This window comes from Etheostoma cragini, chromosome 5, assembly GCF_013103735.1.
Source record: "Etheostoma cragini isolate CJK2018 chromosome 5, CSU_Ecrag_1.0, whole genome shotgun sequence".
NCBI classification, from domain to species: domain Eukaryota; kingdom Metazoa; phylum Chordata; class Actinopteri; order Perciformes; family Percidae; genus Etheostoma; species Etheostoma cragini.
In genome coordinates, this window is record NC_048411.1 from 27,386,598 (window position 1) to 27,402,318 (window position 15,721).

General features: G+C 38.3%; 2 protein-coding genes across 3 annotated transcripts; one reads left to right on the forward strand and one right to left on the reverse strand.

The window, feature by feature from the left end:
- Window positions 1–3,059: 3,059 nt before the first annotated feature.
- Window positions 3,060–6,534, reverse strand: LOC117944419 (natterin-3-like). The gene is made up of 3 exons (XM_034871215.1): window positions 6,378–6,534; window positions 5,388–5,461; window positions 3,060–4,665 (listed from the first exon to the last, which is right to left on the reverse strand). Exons 2-3 carry the CDS (start codon window positions 5,434–5,436, stop codon window positions 3,548–3,550), a joined length of 1,167 nt encoding a protein of 388 aa, XP_034727106.1. The 5' UTR covers window positions 5,437–5,461; window positions 6,378–6,534; the 3' UTR covers window positions 3,060–3,547.
- Window positions 6,535–11,967: 5,433 nt separating this feature from the next.
- On the forward strand, window positions 11,968–14,706 carry LOC117944414 (natterin-3-like). Of its 2 annotated transcripts, XM_034871208.1 has the most exons (4): window positions 11,995–12,045; window positions 12,369–12,420; window positions 13,170–13,307; window positions 13,467–14,706. In XM_034871208.1, the coding sequence occupies exons 1-4, from the start codon at window positions 12,043–12,045 to the stop codon at window positions 14,558–14,560; spliced, it is 1,287 nt and encodes a 428-aa protein (XP_034727099.1). In that variant the 5' UTR covers window positions 11,995–12,042; the 3' UTR covers window positions 14,561–14,706. The 2 variants fall into 2 exon arrangements, with proteins under 2 accessions (XP_034727100.1, XP_034727099.1); XM_034871209.1 differs by lacking the exon at window positions 13,170–13,307 and having other exon boundaries at window positions 11,968–12,045; window positions 13,467–14,704.
- Window positions 14,707–15,721: the final 1,015 nt, after the last annotated feature.

The following is a 15,721-nucleotide window of genomic DNA, read 5'->3' on the forward strand; positions in this document are numbered from 1 at the left end:
TTAATAGTGTAGAATAGGCCGACATATTTTCTCTTTGATCCTCACAATTTTGGAATCCAATCGCGGGCCGGAACGAACAGCTTGGCGGGCCACATTCGGCCCGCGGGCCGCCAGTTGCTGATCACTGGTTTATGGCATAACGTGTCATACTGAAATTTGTGATATCCATGAAATTATAAACTTTTGTCATTACAAACAATAACAAAAGATGGAAATCATTTAAAAAACGTTTTAGTTATCTATGATTGTCTGATTGCCAACGTTAGCACAAAACGCCATCCAAGTGACAGCCTTTGTTGTGTTTGATTGCTATCTTGTAGCTAAGCTGTCTGTTTTACTGGCTGGCACTCACTGTTGGTTTGGACAGAATTATGCATGGTCTCTGGAGGACACTCGGTGACTTTAACCACATCAGTCTTGTTCTTGACATCAGATATGAGCTCACTGTGGCCGGGTTGGTTCAGTGGGTAGCGCAGGCGCATGTAAACATAGAGGTTTATGCTTGATGCAGAGCTTTGAATCTGACCTGTGACAATTTCCCTCTTTCTCACCTCCCTGTCCTATCAATCAATGGTGGAAAAGCCCCCCAAAACAGCTACTGTATGTCCTCACTGATTACTACCTCTTTGTTAATAACGGTCATGACCTCGTACAAACTATACCAATGCACTTAACCATTACATGAAACAACTAAGTGCTTGCTTCTTAAACCTTTCTACCATTGATCTGTTGCTCTTTTGATGTATACCCTCCTGTTTTTACCTCCTTATGACCAAACTCAGGATTTCTATCCCTGGCATGCACCCTGAGCAGAGATTCTGCTGCCCTTTGAATTGTTTAACTGCTGCACTTTGAATTTACCTCTTAAATGGAACAAATAGCGACGTGGAAGACTCTTCAGGGTTTTCCATAGTAACATGGGTCACAGTTAACTACATAAATATGTGTATTTGTCTGTTACATTAAGGCGACGTGTGAATTGTTTATAGCGTTGTTTAATATTATGGACTGATAGGCATAGCCTCCCTGTCCTCTTACGTGATTTCTGTTTTAATTTAATTTAGTTTAATATGGCTTTTCAATTAAACACTTTTTTTCACCTGGAAGAAATTTTCTACCTGATATTTTGTGTATCCCATCCCCTAACATGCAAAGGGTCTGTCCTGTCATCATGTGTGTTATTTTGTGTGTTAACCAGGTCACAATAAACAACCTGAAATAATTTGGAGATGTCTGCTGTTGTCTAGCAAAAGTTACATAGGGGGTACCCAAATATCAGGTCGTTTTTCACCTGATATTTTGTGTATCCCACCCCCTAACATGCAAAGGGTCTGTCTTGAATGGTGTTAGGCACTGAACCCCCGGAGCCTTCCTTCCATTCTAAAAGCTCAAAGTCGTCTTTGTTTACCAGGATCTCAAATGGGGAGCCACGATGCGTTTATTGTAAGACATTTTGGCCAAATAAATGCAATGCAATAAATATAATATGGGGCAAGTCTCAACCATAGACTGTAAAATATTTATAGACAAAGCATCCGGTTTGGTGAACTGCTGCAAATGCGGCAGTGCCTTAAACCTGCATTCTATCTTAATTCCAGCAGAGGGCGACACTTACAGTTGCAAAAGAAGGTTGGTGTCTTTAGAAGTCTATGAGAAAGTGACCCATTTCTTACTTTGTTTATTACCTCAGTAAATTGTTATGGGTCAGCTGTACTTCCCCGTCCCGTTTGTGTGTTCTCTCCCTTTTTCCCTGTGTGTTTGTCTGTCTGTGTGTGTGTTTTCCACCTGGAGACTGCTGGAGGCGTGGTCCGAGGAATGTATGTCAAGAAGCGTGGCCATTCATCTCCTCACAGCTACCTGCTCAGCTGCAGCGCATCGCATGATGCAAACGCGACGACTAATAGCAGATCTCCACAAACCAATGGGTGACATCACACGTGCTCTGTCCATTAATATTATAAAGTCTGTGGTCTCATCTGCACTATCAGGCACTGAACCCCAAACGGCATCCTTCCATTCTAAAAACTCAAAGTCGTCTTTGTTTACCAGGATCTCTAAAGGAGACCCACGATGGTCTTTCTCTCTGTAGGCGTAGACGCAGTAAGGACCGTCATCAGGGTTGTAGGAGCTGGCCTTGCGCCAGCATTTGGAAACATACTTTGTGCGTCCCATTAATCTGTTGTAGATTGAAACTGCTCTGTTGGGGAGCCATTAAAAGTCTGTCATTCCAGGTTGGTTTGATCCATGCCCAGGTTGTGCTCACCAACTTAAGAGAAGGCACAAATAGGAACAATATTTTAGTATAAAAAGTTATCGATCAATATATCCCTAGTGCGTTTTAAATAACCAGCCATGTCATTGACCCCAAAAAAAATATTCACAAACAAACGATGCGCCTTGAGTGCTGTCGGTCGCAACCTGTAGTAACAAGTTGAACGGCGAATGGAATGAGAGATTGTTGCTGTGAAACAAAATATTAGTCCAGAGGAGCAGGGCAACTTACTCTTGTGGCTTGTGTGTTTGGGCCATCCTGTAGTGGTCAGAGGACGAGGCACTAATGGACAAATAAGAATTACTGTAAGTATTTACCCAGACAATGGTATTATATGTAATCATTTTTAATGCTTCTGTTTTATTTTCCAATAGATTTGACAATTTCCAGCAATTACAATTTACTGTTACTGTTGTAGCTCTAGAGAGTTCCTCTTTTTTCTATTGTTGCATGGAGTAACTTATATAAATTGAACACCATGTATAGTGTATTTTGATAGGAAAAGTTACAAACTCAACAGAAAATAGGTTAGCTCTTTATTGGTCCGAAGAACAGAGCTGTATTGTTACAGATTTCTACTTTAACCCTACTGCACAAACAACGGCCAAAATCCGAATACAGCCTTTAATTGTTTTACACCATGCCATGCCGCGGTTCCTGACTGTTACATGAATGCTGATTGAATAATTGAATGATTGTGAAAAAAAATTGTTTTTTTGTGTTTGTTAAGTTAATTTCTTTTTTTGAAACATAAAATGTTGAATGCAATATTTTTGTAGATTTAATATGTTGCTTGAAAAAAATTTAAATGCCAAGTAGTTTAATTTTTTACCCATAAAATATGTTAAGGCATATAAAACATAAAAGCAGGTTTATTTTTAGCCTTTCATTACAAGGCCATGGACATACAATATGTCATGTTTAATATTTCACAAAGCCGCTTTCATTAGTCTTTTTTTAAGTGACAGGGATTAGCATTAGGTACAGGTTCACAGCGCTCCACCACAGCCATTCTCTCATTTGGATGCTTTTATAGGTTCCAGAGATGGATGTCCATGAATATTTAAGCAATTGTAACAGATTTGGTTTGCATTTAAGTTTATTTTATTCAAAACAATGACATATGAAATTCAATTGTACATACATTTAATTTGTTGCTTGGAAAAATGACAAGTAGTTTTATTGTCTCTCAAAATATATCAAAGCGTATAAAACATTAAAGTTGGTTTATTTTTAGCTTTTTATTGCATCGTTATGAACATTCAGCATGTTATCTCATGGAGCTGCTCTCATTACGGGAACAGGTGTGGGATCAGGTACAGGTTGACAACGATCCACCACAGCCCGGACTTCTCCCATTTGGACACTTTTGTAGGTCCCAGAGATGGATGTCCATCTAGTCTCGCCGTTTCTGTAGGTGCGGCTGAGGCGTGCAGTGTATGGGATGTCTGCCCCATACTTATGGCCCACCATACTGACGCGGCAGGAGTGGTTTGGTGGAACATTGGCCTCAACAGAAACAGTGTGGGTGGTCGACTCTGTATAAGTGGTCCCCTTGGTGAACTGGAGGGTCGTTTCAGCGCCAACCTCGATACCTCCGGAGAAGACTAAGGGGATTCCAGCAGTGATGGTAGTCTTAACGCCCAATGTGATTGAAAAGCTGGTGTCCCACCTTTGCTCCTTTTGGGCTGTCTTTGAGAGAGTAGTTGTCTGTCTAACTGACTGGCACTCATTGTTGGTGAGGAAAGACTTGTGCATGGTCTCTGGAGGATACTCAATGACTTTAACCCCATCAGTCTTATACTTGACATCAGATATGTCCTCGCTGATTACATCTTTGTTAATGGTCAGGACCTGGTAGCTCTTGTACCAATACTCATCACCTTCCCATGGAAGGAAGAAGGCCTTATTTTTAACATGTACCTTTCCAAGACCATACTTGTTTTTTCCAACATATACATCGCTGTCAGGGCCAGTTTTGACAGCATTCTCAGGCACTGAACCATAGGAGCCATCCTTCCATTCTAAGAACTCAAAGTTGTCTTTGTTTACCAAGATCTCAAATGGAGAGCCACGGAGCTCTTTCTCTCCATACGGGTAGAGGCAGTGAGGACCCTTGTCAGGATTATAGAAGCCGGCCTCGCGCCCGTATTTGCAAACGTAGTCTGTGCGTCTAACGTATCCGTTGTAGATTGAAACTGCTCCGTTGGGGAGAGAGCCATCAAAGGTCTGCCATTCCAGGTTGGTTTGATCAACCTTGAGTGAGGAGGACGGGTCCACGTTATTCTCAGTCGCTTTGAGAACATTAACTCTCCTAACCTTAATAGCATGATTTGTCAATTGGTTATCAGTGATCTTAGGAACTCTGTCCCCCAGACTTGGGTTCAGCAGGACTGTAAAAAGGGTAAAAGAAACACAGATAGGAACTATTATTAGATTGTATGTTGTTGTTATATAAATGACAAATAAAATGTATGTATTCCTGAGGTTTTTAGCTAAATTTGTAATAAATACCACAGGGCAAAAAAAAAAAATAGCCAATGTAGAGCATAAAGCATAGTGTTTAAAATTATTTTGAAATAACTTATCTTGCTCCCTTGTGATAAGTAATTGCTGTTTGGAGGTCAGTATACAGTGTGCTGCTCTCATGAATTTTAGATATAGCCAAACTGACCTAAAGCCCTAGCCCAAAGTAGGTGACCTGTTATGTCTTTTATCATCAAAAGTAGGATAGCAAATACACAAAGCCCAGGACTGGGGAACAGAATAAAAGTCAAATTAAATGATAGATAATTATAGTCTTTTTATTTTATATTTTCATTTATTCTGTTGTTTCATCATAAGGTTGTGGTATCCTTGAATATTTATTAGCACCGAAAATAGATTCTGATATTATTGAACATCATGGAGTTGCTGCTCTGTATCTACATTGTGCAGAGAACAGATTGCAAATACAGACTTATTTATTAACGTTTAAATTGCATTATTTTAAGTAAAGTGGCCCGGTCTAAGGCATTAGAATTCCAGAGTCAATCCCCCACCCCACTCCGGCCCTGGTCGGAAAAAAGAAACAGAAGAATGGAAATTTGTTACTGTATTGGCAGTTGTAGTTTACCTAGTTCATTCTTGTTCTTGCTGGCTGAGGAAACGGTTGGCAGGGCCATCAGCAACAGCAACTTCAGCTGCAAATGAAACACAGAATAAAATTACTTTTAATTAAGCACCCTTTTGTAGTAATAAACTAACCTTGAAATCCAGCCCTGGTGAAAATATCACAATATCAAACGTAATCCTGCTGATGCTAACGGGATATTCCTACTTCCTACCCCCCTCTATTTCTGTCATCCTTGCTCGGAATACACCCATCTTCTAACTCTGCCTTCATTTGATGTCAACAACACAACAGCAACATTTTGTGATGCTATCACGATGAAAAAACCTGGCCACAGTAAGACAGACAGACAGACAGACCTGGCAAAGTACTCAAATAGGCTTTAGTAGGTGTGTCCAGGAACCCCTTTTGCCGTTGTAGGAGCCAAAAAAGCTTTTTTTTTGTTAATATTTAAAAAAACAATAGTCATTTTAAGACTTCCCATATTTTCGTTATAGTTCTGATCCACTGATTTTGATCAACAGCAAAGCCACATTATAGTAATTGTGGATGTGGTATAATTAATAAAGGAAAGTTGGAAACATGAGCGGAAAGATTTTGAAGTCCTACCATTAGTTGAAACCAAACACTGTTTTCTAGTCATCCTGTTTCATCTTATTTGATATAATTTAAGCAACCATCAGTTTTATTTATTTTCCCTGATTCACACACATGCTATATTAGCGTTTTGGTAGGATCTTAAAGATTTATTTCAACAGATAGGATGTTTGAATTTAATTCTTATTTTCAAACAATGAACGCATGTTGCCTGGCTCAACAAGGAACACAGGTGCATTAAAACCACTCTTCTATTGCTGGGGCAGTGACTATCATTGTGAAACAGAATAGCCACAGCTATGATAGCACAGAGGGACTCAAATGAGAAAAACAGTCCCAGCGTTGCTGTCGTGGCTTGTCATAAAGTAAACATTTAAGAGATGTGAGAAACTTACAGTGACACAGGTCAAGACCCCAGGATCAGGCAAAGGGTCAGACAGGCAGGCAGGTAGGCATCAGGAGGCAGGATTTCAGGTAATAAATGCTAGAAAGGAAAGGCATGAGGAAACTTTGCCAGTGAAAAGAGGCTGGTTTAAATACTTTAGAGTTCATAAAGGACATGAGCAGAACTGGAGATGGGCGGGGAGGCTCAGGTGATCACATCTTGTTCTTCCAGTTTTCTCCTTTCTACCTGCATGAGCATGTGCATGCACTTCAAACATTTTCAAGAAACAATGATCCATCTTTTACAAATAACACACCAACTTAAAAACCTTATGAGACGTCAAAAACGCATCTGACACAGTACTCAAAACTAGATGATGTCAAGACACTTTCACTTAACAAGATATTTAAGGTGAATAGTCTGAGGAAGTTTGGCTTTGGAGATTTCTTCTGTAATGCAATCAAAACTCTCTACAATAATGCAAATTGTTCCATTAAGCTTAAAACAGATCCACGCCCAGATTTAACATTAAGCGTGGAATTAGGCAGGGATGCCCTATATCACCCTACCTTTTCTTGCTTACAGCCCAACTGTTATGTGAACACATCAAATGTAGTCCATTGCAGGGTATTTCCATCGCCAATAAGACAATTATTTTAAGTCAACTGGCAGATGATACAACACTGTTTTTAAAAAACAGCTCCCAGGTTCCTCTAGCTATCACTATAATAGAAGTCTTCAGCAGAGCTTCTGGTCTCCGCTTAAATCTCAAAAAGTGTGAATTACTAGCACTTAAAGATTGTGATGTTGACTTAATCGCTAATATCCCTGTGAAAAACAGTATTAATTACTTAGGTCTTGTTATTGATAAAAATGAACTTCAAAGATGCAAGAACAATTTCACTCCAATTGTTGAAAAAAACAAAAAGAAATTCAATCTTTGGCTGTTACGTGACTTATCATTAAAAGGCAGGATTCTACTCTCGAAGGCTGAAGGTATATCAAGATTAACATACGCTGCACTATCTTTATATGTAGATCAACAAATGTGTAAAACGATAGATAAGGTCTTGTACGATTTTGTGTGGAAAAACCGCACTCACTATCTGAGAAAGTCTGTTTTAATGAATGAGTACAGTAAGGGTGGCCTCAGTTTTCTAGATTTTACTACCTTGAATAACACCTTCAAAATTAATTGGATTAAACGTTATTTAAATTGTCCAACTTCCTTGTGGAATTTTATTCCCCATTATGTCTTCTCCTCAGTAGGTGGTCTCGAATCTTTGTTGGTATGCACCTATAATATTGACAAAATTCCTCTTAAACTTTCTTCATTTCATAAACAAATGTTGCTGGCTTGGTCTTTGATTTACAAGCATAATTTCAATCCGCACAGGTTTTATATTTGGAACAACAGATACATTTTGTATAAAAACAAATCCATTTTCTTTCAACAGTGGGTTGACAACAACATATTGCTTGTTTCTCAGTTATTCAACCAACGTGGTCAGCTTTATAACTATGTTGAATTTATTCATCACTATGGCATTCCTGTCTCTCCGAAGGACTTCTTTATTGTTTTTGATGCAATACCGCCTGCTGTTATTGCACTCTTTAAAGGTTTTAATGGAGTCGTTGTTCACCCCACAATGTTAAATGTGAATGAAACAATTGTTGGAAAAATCTGTTTTTCTCTTCAGGCCAAAAGCAAGAATAAGGCAACTCGTCAACTCTTTCTACACAACATTAGGAGTACACCTGCTGCTTTATCGTACTGGTCTTCGTATGTTAAAGAGATTTGTTGGGAAAAGGTTTGGCTACCGCCGCACAAGTTTTTCTTAACCAACAAAGTTAAAGAGATATCCTTTAAAATGCTCCACAGATTTTACCCAACTAACCATTATATGCAGAAAATGAAAAAGACATTAATATCAGCTGTACTTTTTGGGGAGAGCTAAATGAAACACTGGTGCATTTATTTTGGTCTTGTCAGTACACCAAGAAACTTTGGAGCAGATTATCACATTTTATTGCTGTTCATATTTACCCTCATTTTACATTGCACTGGGAAAATGTATTGTTTGGATTCACTCAACATAATGGAAAGCTTTATTCTGAGTATTACACAATAAATCTGATTATTATTTTAACCAAATTGTATTTGCATAAATCGAAGGTTTTGAAAAAGAAGCCAAGCTTTTTTGAGCTGGCTCTTAATCTTAAACAATACATTGCCTCCATTTCCACCTGTACGAACAAGAAAGCTGTTAGATCATATGACCTCTGTAAGCTTTACAGAATATTTGTATGAAGTGTTTTGCTTTTTTTTTTTTTTTTTTTTTAGTAACCCCCTGGCTCTTTTAGAACATAGACTTCTGAGATGTACAGAAGATGTTTCTTTCCTCTGTGTGTCTATATTGTTCAATAAAATGTGAATTAAAAAAAAATAAAAATAAAAAATAAAAAAAAATTAAGGTGAATAGTCTAAAAACAAGTACCTATGTCTCACTAAAATAGTACTTGTTAGGTGATTGTGTCTTATATTAAGGGGTTTTAGGGGTTATATGTTGACTAGAAAGTTGATGTAAATACTTGGTAGGATTTAGCTTTTGTGCAATGACATACATTTTTCCTGATGGTGGATTCACATGTGCTCTCTAGGATAGTGGAACCCTTAGACAAGAGTCAGACATGTAAAAGAATAATTTGCCAACATGTTTCCTGCCGAGCCGTTTCTTCCTTTTCCCTGCTTTTTAGAAATGATTTAAAAGATGTTGTACCTTTAAGGATCCCAGGGTTTTACCCTCATTTCACAATATGTCACACAAAAACTGTTTTTCTGCCTCTGTCTTGTCAGCTGTCTGAGCAGGAAAAATATCAACATGCGAGATGTACTGTAGGCTACAATAAATCGTTTTGACACAAACCTTTCTTTTTAGGTCACACAGTGAATCAGAGTCAGCTTTTTATCAGAATGTCGTAGGCCTACTGCATATGTTATGGATTACCAATTAAAATTAGTATTTTAAGCTAATTTCCAAAATCTTCCCTTTCCCAATATGATAATATGTGCTTCATAGTTAGTGTAGCAAGCGGTAGTGTTGCAGGTCTGATGGTGCTCACTCAAACTTAACAAAAAAGAATTGAACACAGATCTGTCCCATTTAAAAAAAAAACACAAACACTGGTGTTCTGCACTGAAATACTAATAACCTAATAAAGCTTTAAATTCTTTTGCAGGTGTGGCTTTCATACGTCATTAAAAAGTGTGCGTGTGTTGGTGTGTTCAAGTTTTGCCTGTCTTTCTGGATCCACACAAAGTCCTGCTAATCCCACTATTACTCTTTAGCAGGTTTAACAGATGACAAGACAAGATGGAAACCAATATTTCGGTCTTTGCTTGCTTTATTGCTGGTTAATTGCTATTATGGTTTAGTTCTCTTTAACTAGCTAACTCGCCCATTACATTTACTAAAATATGACAACTGTAATCTTTCACATATTGATTAATTCATTATATATACACGAAATGCACAGTCTTTTGGTTCCTTTCTCATATTAGGGGTGGATTGCGTTCTCACCTAAAGTGAACTGAACTCTGGTGCACATAGAAGCAAACAGTGACCCACATTTTTAGGCTGCCAGAAGTGAGGTGTCTGGTCTGCGGTCTGAGTTGTTTGGTTCAAATGGGCTTTCACACCACCCCAAACCAACTGGACCACCTGAAAAAAACAATTCAGGATTTGATTCAGGGTGACCAAACAGCTCAGGTATGAAAGCAACCTTGTTCTCATTTCTGTTTGTCATTTCAGATCCAGCCACTTCCTCTCGCCCTGCTATTTCCAATTCCTATTCCTGATTTTAAGTAGTCAAATACATAAAGTAAAAATGTAATTAAACTGGGTAGATAATCAAAAAACTCTGCCTGTGTGGCCTATTACCAACTGTTGGGTGGGGGAGGAGAGAACCGATGATGCCAGTGGGATGTCAGGCCTCAGCATCGGTGGTGTGGATGAGTGAGTGCATGTGACTTTCCCCCTCCAGGGGCGGTGGGTGGGGTTATAAGATGTAAGTTTCAGTGAAAAACGGCACAATAACCGGACAGTTAGGTTTAGAAAATGAACACGGGTGTGGTTATAAAATGTTGGTTAGGGGTTAGGTTTAGGTTAAGTGTTATGGTTAGGGTACTCCTGTGTTGTTCTTATTTGCAAATTTCATAAGCATCCTGCATATGTTATGGACTACCACTTAAATTTCATCAATGTTCTTGCTTATATCTTCAGTTGTCTATTATGATGTGATGATCTTTATAGTAAGTGTAGCTAGCAGTTTCAGGTCTGCATTTCTTGTTTTTTTAGAGATAACTTTAACACAGCCTACTTGCCTCTATATGTTTCCAGGTAATGGCATTTCCGGGTTTAAAAACACATTCCTGATGTATGATCACCTTCCATTCAGTCATCTACTCCCACGCCACTGATACTGTTTATTGTTCAGTGTCAAAGCCAAGACAAGTCAAAGTAATTAGGCCTACAGAGTTTGTTCAGTGAGCCATGAAGACATTTAAAATACTCCACCCATGTGTCTTTAAAGACACAGTGAAATAAAAATATACTTTTACATTCTAATTTTGTGTCTTTTTGTCAAATGTTCAGTTGTCTCTGTTTTCTGCCAATTATGTAAATAATTATTTTGGAGCAATTTAACATGACAATCCTTGTCTTGATCCCTTCCTGTAAAACTTTATAATAGTTTAATAACTTAAGACAAACGTTTTTTTAGAACGTTACATAAATGTATCCAATCAAATGTACGTAGGGGTGACTAGGTAACCCACCCATTATATTAACTAAAATATGCCAACTATAATCATTTACACATTAAGAAATCAGTTAAAAAGAAAAACAGAATGCACTGTTCTTTGGTTAACTTCTTATATTTGGAGTGGATGAGTGGAACTCTGGTGCACTTGGAGGCAAATAGAGATCCACATTTTCAGGTTTGCCAAAACAACCGGCTCCAAGGATTGGTTAAAATGAACCAAAGAGCTTAGGTGTAAAAGCAACCTTGGATGTTCTCATGTCTGCTCCTCACTTCATGAAAAACAACTGACATGATTGGGGGTATGTTCAGGGTAAAAATTAAACTAACAATTCTGCACACACAAAAAAACCACGTTGTTGTTATTTTTGTTTAACCCCACTGTTTATAGGTCAAGATGAAATCATGGTTTGCCAGAACTTTAGAGACCAAACAAAAGTCCTTCTCCATGGCCTTCCTGAACTCCTCCCACACCATTTCTCCCAGTTACCCCCCTTCAGGTTTTTCTATCGTTGAACATGCTAGCATTGTCTCATCTACATCTGACTTTAGACAGAAAAGTGAAGTACAGCATTTCCCAAAATGTAAACCTATGGGTTAGGGCTAACCTTAATCATGCATACATTCAGAAATAAATGGTATAAAACACAAAGCAACAGACAACAAAATAGAAAAAAAAAGAAATAAAGAAAAGAGATATAAAAGAAGGATGAACTTTGTGTCTCATTGATTTCTTCTACCCTAATATTTAATGGTCAAAGTCAAAGCCCAGCTGAAGTGAGAGTGTATTTGTTTTTGATTAGGCAACCAGGCAGCTTTATATGGCTGGACACATTGGAATGGTTCATAAATCTGATGGTGAGTCATTCTCAGATACATTTTACAACTTTCTGTAGTAGGTTAGAAGTTAGCTCATGAAAGAAATGTACTGCCACTATCCTAATTAAAAAGCAATCATTTCAATACTACTTGGAGTGTGAATTTTCTCAGATGCGTAAACAGACAATTCAATAATTCTCATCTTCCACATTACAAAGTCCTGTCTTTAAAACAAACACTACTTTTTTATCTGTCTCAGTGGCTCAAGATATGATGTTCTGATATTTTCACCAAGTCTGGATTTGTTGGTATGCTTCCAACTGGGGATAAGGAAACGCTATTTTGTTCTGTTTCATCTGCAGATGAAGCTGCCCGTGTTGTTGGTGTTAGCCCTGCCTGTTCTATACACTGAAGGTAAACTAAAACTTCTCATATTGTAGTTACTTTGTCTTCATTTATGTATTACTTTAAATGGGATTGATGATAGAAATTGCTTTTACACAAAATTTAGAAAGCAAAAAGTTTGTACAAAAATAGGAGGAAAGAAGAATAGACTTTATTAATGTTAGATAACACATTAGTTTTATTTATTAAAATGTATTTAACTTGCTACTATTACAGCTACACCTTTTAGGTTTTGAGAGACAATTTACCAAAATCTGGACTGTTCATATAGGTATAGACTATTTACAAATGTTTATGCACTGTAATTAGTATGTGCCTTATTCCGCATATGTATTACTGTAAGCCCCACATTGACATTTAAAACATAATATAGACCTTTTAAGGTTACATTTTTTTTTCACAAGCTAGTTAGCTAATTACATTTTCCTCGGTAAGACTACTAGTAGTTTGACATCCTAACCATTGTAACTCATGTCTGAGCCAGGGGTTGATGTAGACTAGGTAGACTGTAAATTAAGCCAGAAGATCTTGACCAACACCTGGCGGCTGACTGCAGGATATTTCATAAATCCCGCTCCCTCCATGTTAGAGGATGGGACATGGACCAAACTAAAAAGTAAAAGTACACATTAAATAATTTTTTTTAAAATATGGTTTTCTGTTTGTGGTTCATTGATAAGTTAAGATTGTTATTAGTTATGTAATAAAATGGGTGAAATGTCATGATAGAGTTCTGTGATTGACACTTAATTGGTCAGGAAGCTGTATGAACAGGACTTCGATACCACAGCTCAACTGCCTGATGACTGCTGCGTCAAATCTGGCTCTAAGATTACAAGATGGCTGTGCCCTTATCCGGGATACTTTGGCTTCACTTTTGTACAGTGGAAAGACTTGTAAGTAATTTAAAACTATTTTGAATCGGCCAGTTTTTGTTTTGCCATATAGCCTTTATTACATTTTTAACTGAAGGCATTGTGGATATATCAACTGATTACTGATGTCATGTGGGTTATACTTTTACTTTTCATTATATTTTCCTTTCTTTTATACAGTCCTGCTGAACCCAGGTCTTGAGGACAGAGTTCCTAAGATCCCTGCCAACCGATCAACAAATCAAGCTCTTCCGACTCCTCCAGAGATTGAGGACAAACTGGGCCGGGTGCCCTCAATCAAGTTTGATAAAACCAACCTGGAATGGCAGATCTTTAATGGCTCTATTCCCAACGGAGCTGTGTACATCAACAACCAATATGTTGGACGCTATGACTATGTCTGCCAATTCTTCGGCCAGGCTGGTTTCTACAACCCTAGCATGGGTCCTTACTGCTACTACTCCTTTAAAGGCAAAGAGTATGTTAGCTCTTTGCTTTGGCCATTTGAGATCCTGGTAAACAAAGACAACTTTGAGTTGATGGAATGGAAAGATGGCTCCTATGGTTCAGTTCCTCAGAATGCTGTCCGGACCTGCTCCGGTTGCGATATATATGTTGGAAAGAACGAGTATGGTCTTGGGAAGGTTGTTGTTAAAGATAAGGTCTTCTACCTTCCCTATAATGGTGATGAGTATTGGTACTACAGCTACCAGGTCCTGAGCATTAGCAAAGATATATACAGCGAGGACATGTTTGATGTCAAGTATAAGACTGATGGGGTTAAAGTCATTGATTATCCTCCAGAGACCATGTGCAAGTCTTTCATTACCAACTATGAGTGTCAGTCAGTTACAGCAACAGCTACCGTCTCAAAGACAATCCAAGTGGAGCAAACGTGGGCCACCAGCTTTTCAATCACATTGGGCGTCAAGACTAGCGTAACTGCTCAAATCCCCTCAATATTGTCCACAGGCATTGAGTTTAGTTTGGAAAAAACCCTCCAGTTCACAGAGGGGACCACTTATACAGAGTCGACCACTCACACTGTTTCTGTTGAGGTCAGTGTCCCACCAAACCACTCCTGCCGTGTCAGTTTGGTGGGATATAAGTACGGAGCAGACATCCCTTATTCTGCACGACTCAAGCGCACCTACATCAATGGAGGGATCTCATGGACGCCCATCTCTGGAAACTACAGCAGCGCCCAAATGGGAGAAGTCCGGGGTGTGGTGGATCCCTGTAAACCTGTTCCTGATCCCACTCCCTGTCCATGAGAGAAAAATGGAAAAGGTTCTATGTTATACAGTAACTGACATGTTGGGGCTAAACCTTTTCACTTATCATTTCAACTTTCACTAGAAATTAGTATTGAATCATTGTTACATGTAAAATAACATTTTAATGCAAACTAACGTACAAGCCTGCATTTCTTTAAAATAAAATTTGTAAAGTTTCTTTGTTGAATAGCTGGGATGTGCTTTTTGACTGTGAGAACTTTAACCTCCAAGGCTTCGGAGACTGTTTGTACTCTACCTGTGCCCAGGAGGCACGTTCATCCATTCATTGCCATCACAAATGGTGGAAAATCTGTTGCATCCTGTTACAGACATTGAAGCCTTTAAGCCTCTGCAGGAAGTGCGCCGACTCTGGCCCTTCTAGTAAAATAAGTATAAGTTTTATAATTTTATAATTTTAACCATGTCATGAGTTATAGCATAAGAGATTATTCTGACACCATGTGTAAATCTTAGCGGTGTAAAGGAGCTTCTGTAAGGTCGGACTGCTGTTATCAGAACAATATTTAAAGTCACAGGCAGCAGAGGGCAGCAACAGACAATGTAGGTGACAAGAAAACATTGTTTTTCACTTTCACCTGCAATGCAAGTGTTTTTGAAATATTTTTTTATTGGCAGCCATGAATGTGAATGAATGAATTAAAACCGTTAAACTACAACCAAAAACTAGAAAGTAACAAAAAACAATCATATAGCTAATTGTAATAAGGAGTTCATTTTAGAAATGTTTTATTAAGTAAGTGGTCCTTGGTTTATTGAATAATTATAATAGTTTGAATGATATTGAACCAAAACACATCACATATACATCACAAAATGATATTTATAGGAGTTATGTTTTAAGTTAAGAAAAGTAAAAACCAATCATGGGCCTGTAGTGTTGCAGGTAACGTAGTGAGAGTTACAGGACGCTCTGTTCTTCCAGTGAAATGGTTTCATCCAGCAATTTTACTGCAGCTCTCACTGGCACTCAACCAGAGATAAATAAAATATAGACCCCCATCTTTTTCTTCATGTATCTATCTATACCTCCCTGCCTTTGTCTCTCACACACACTGCACACACTCACATCTCTGATGTTTCTATACACCATATAACTGCGAGACCTGTATTTGACTTTCTTTCTTGATTCTGCCTTTT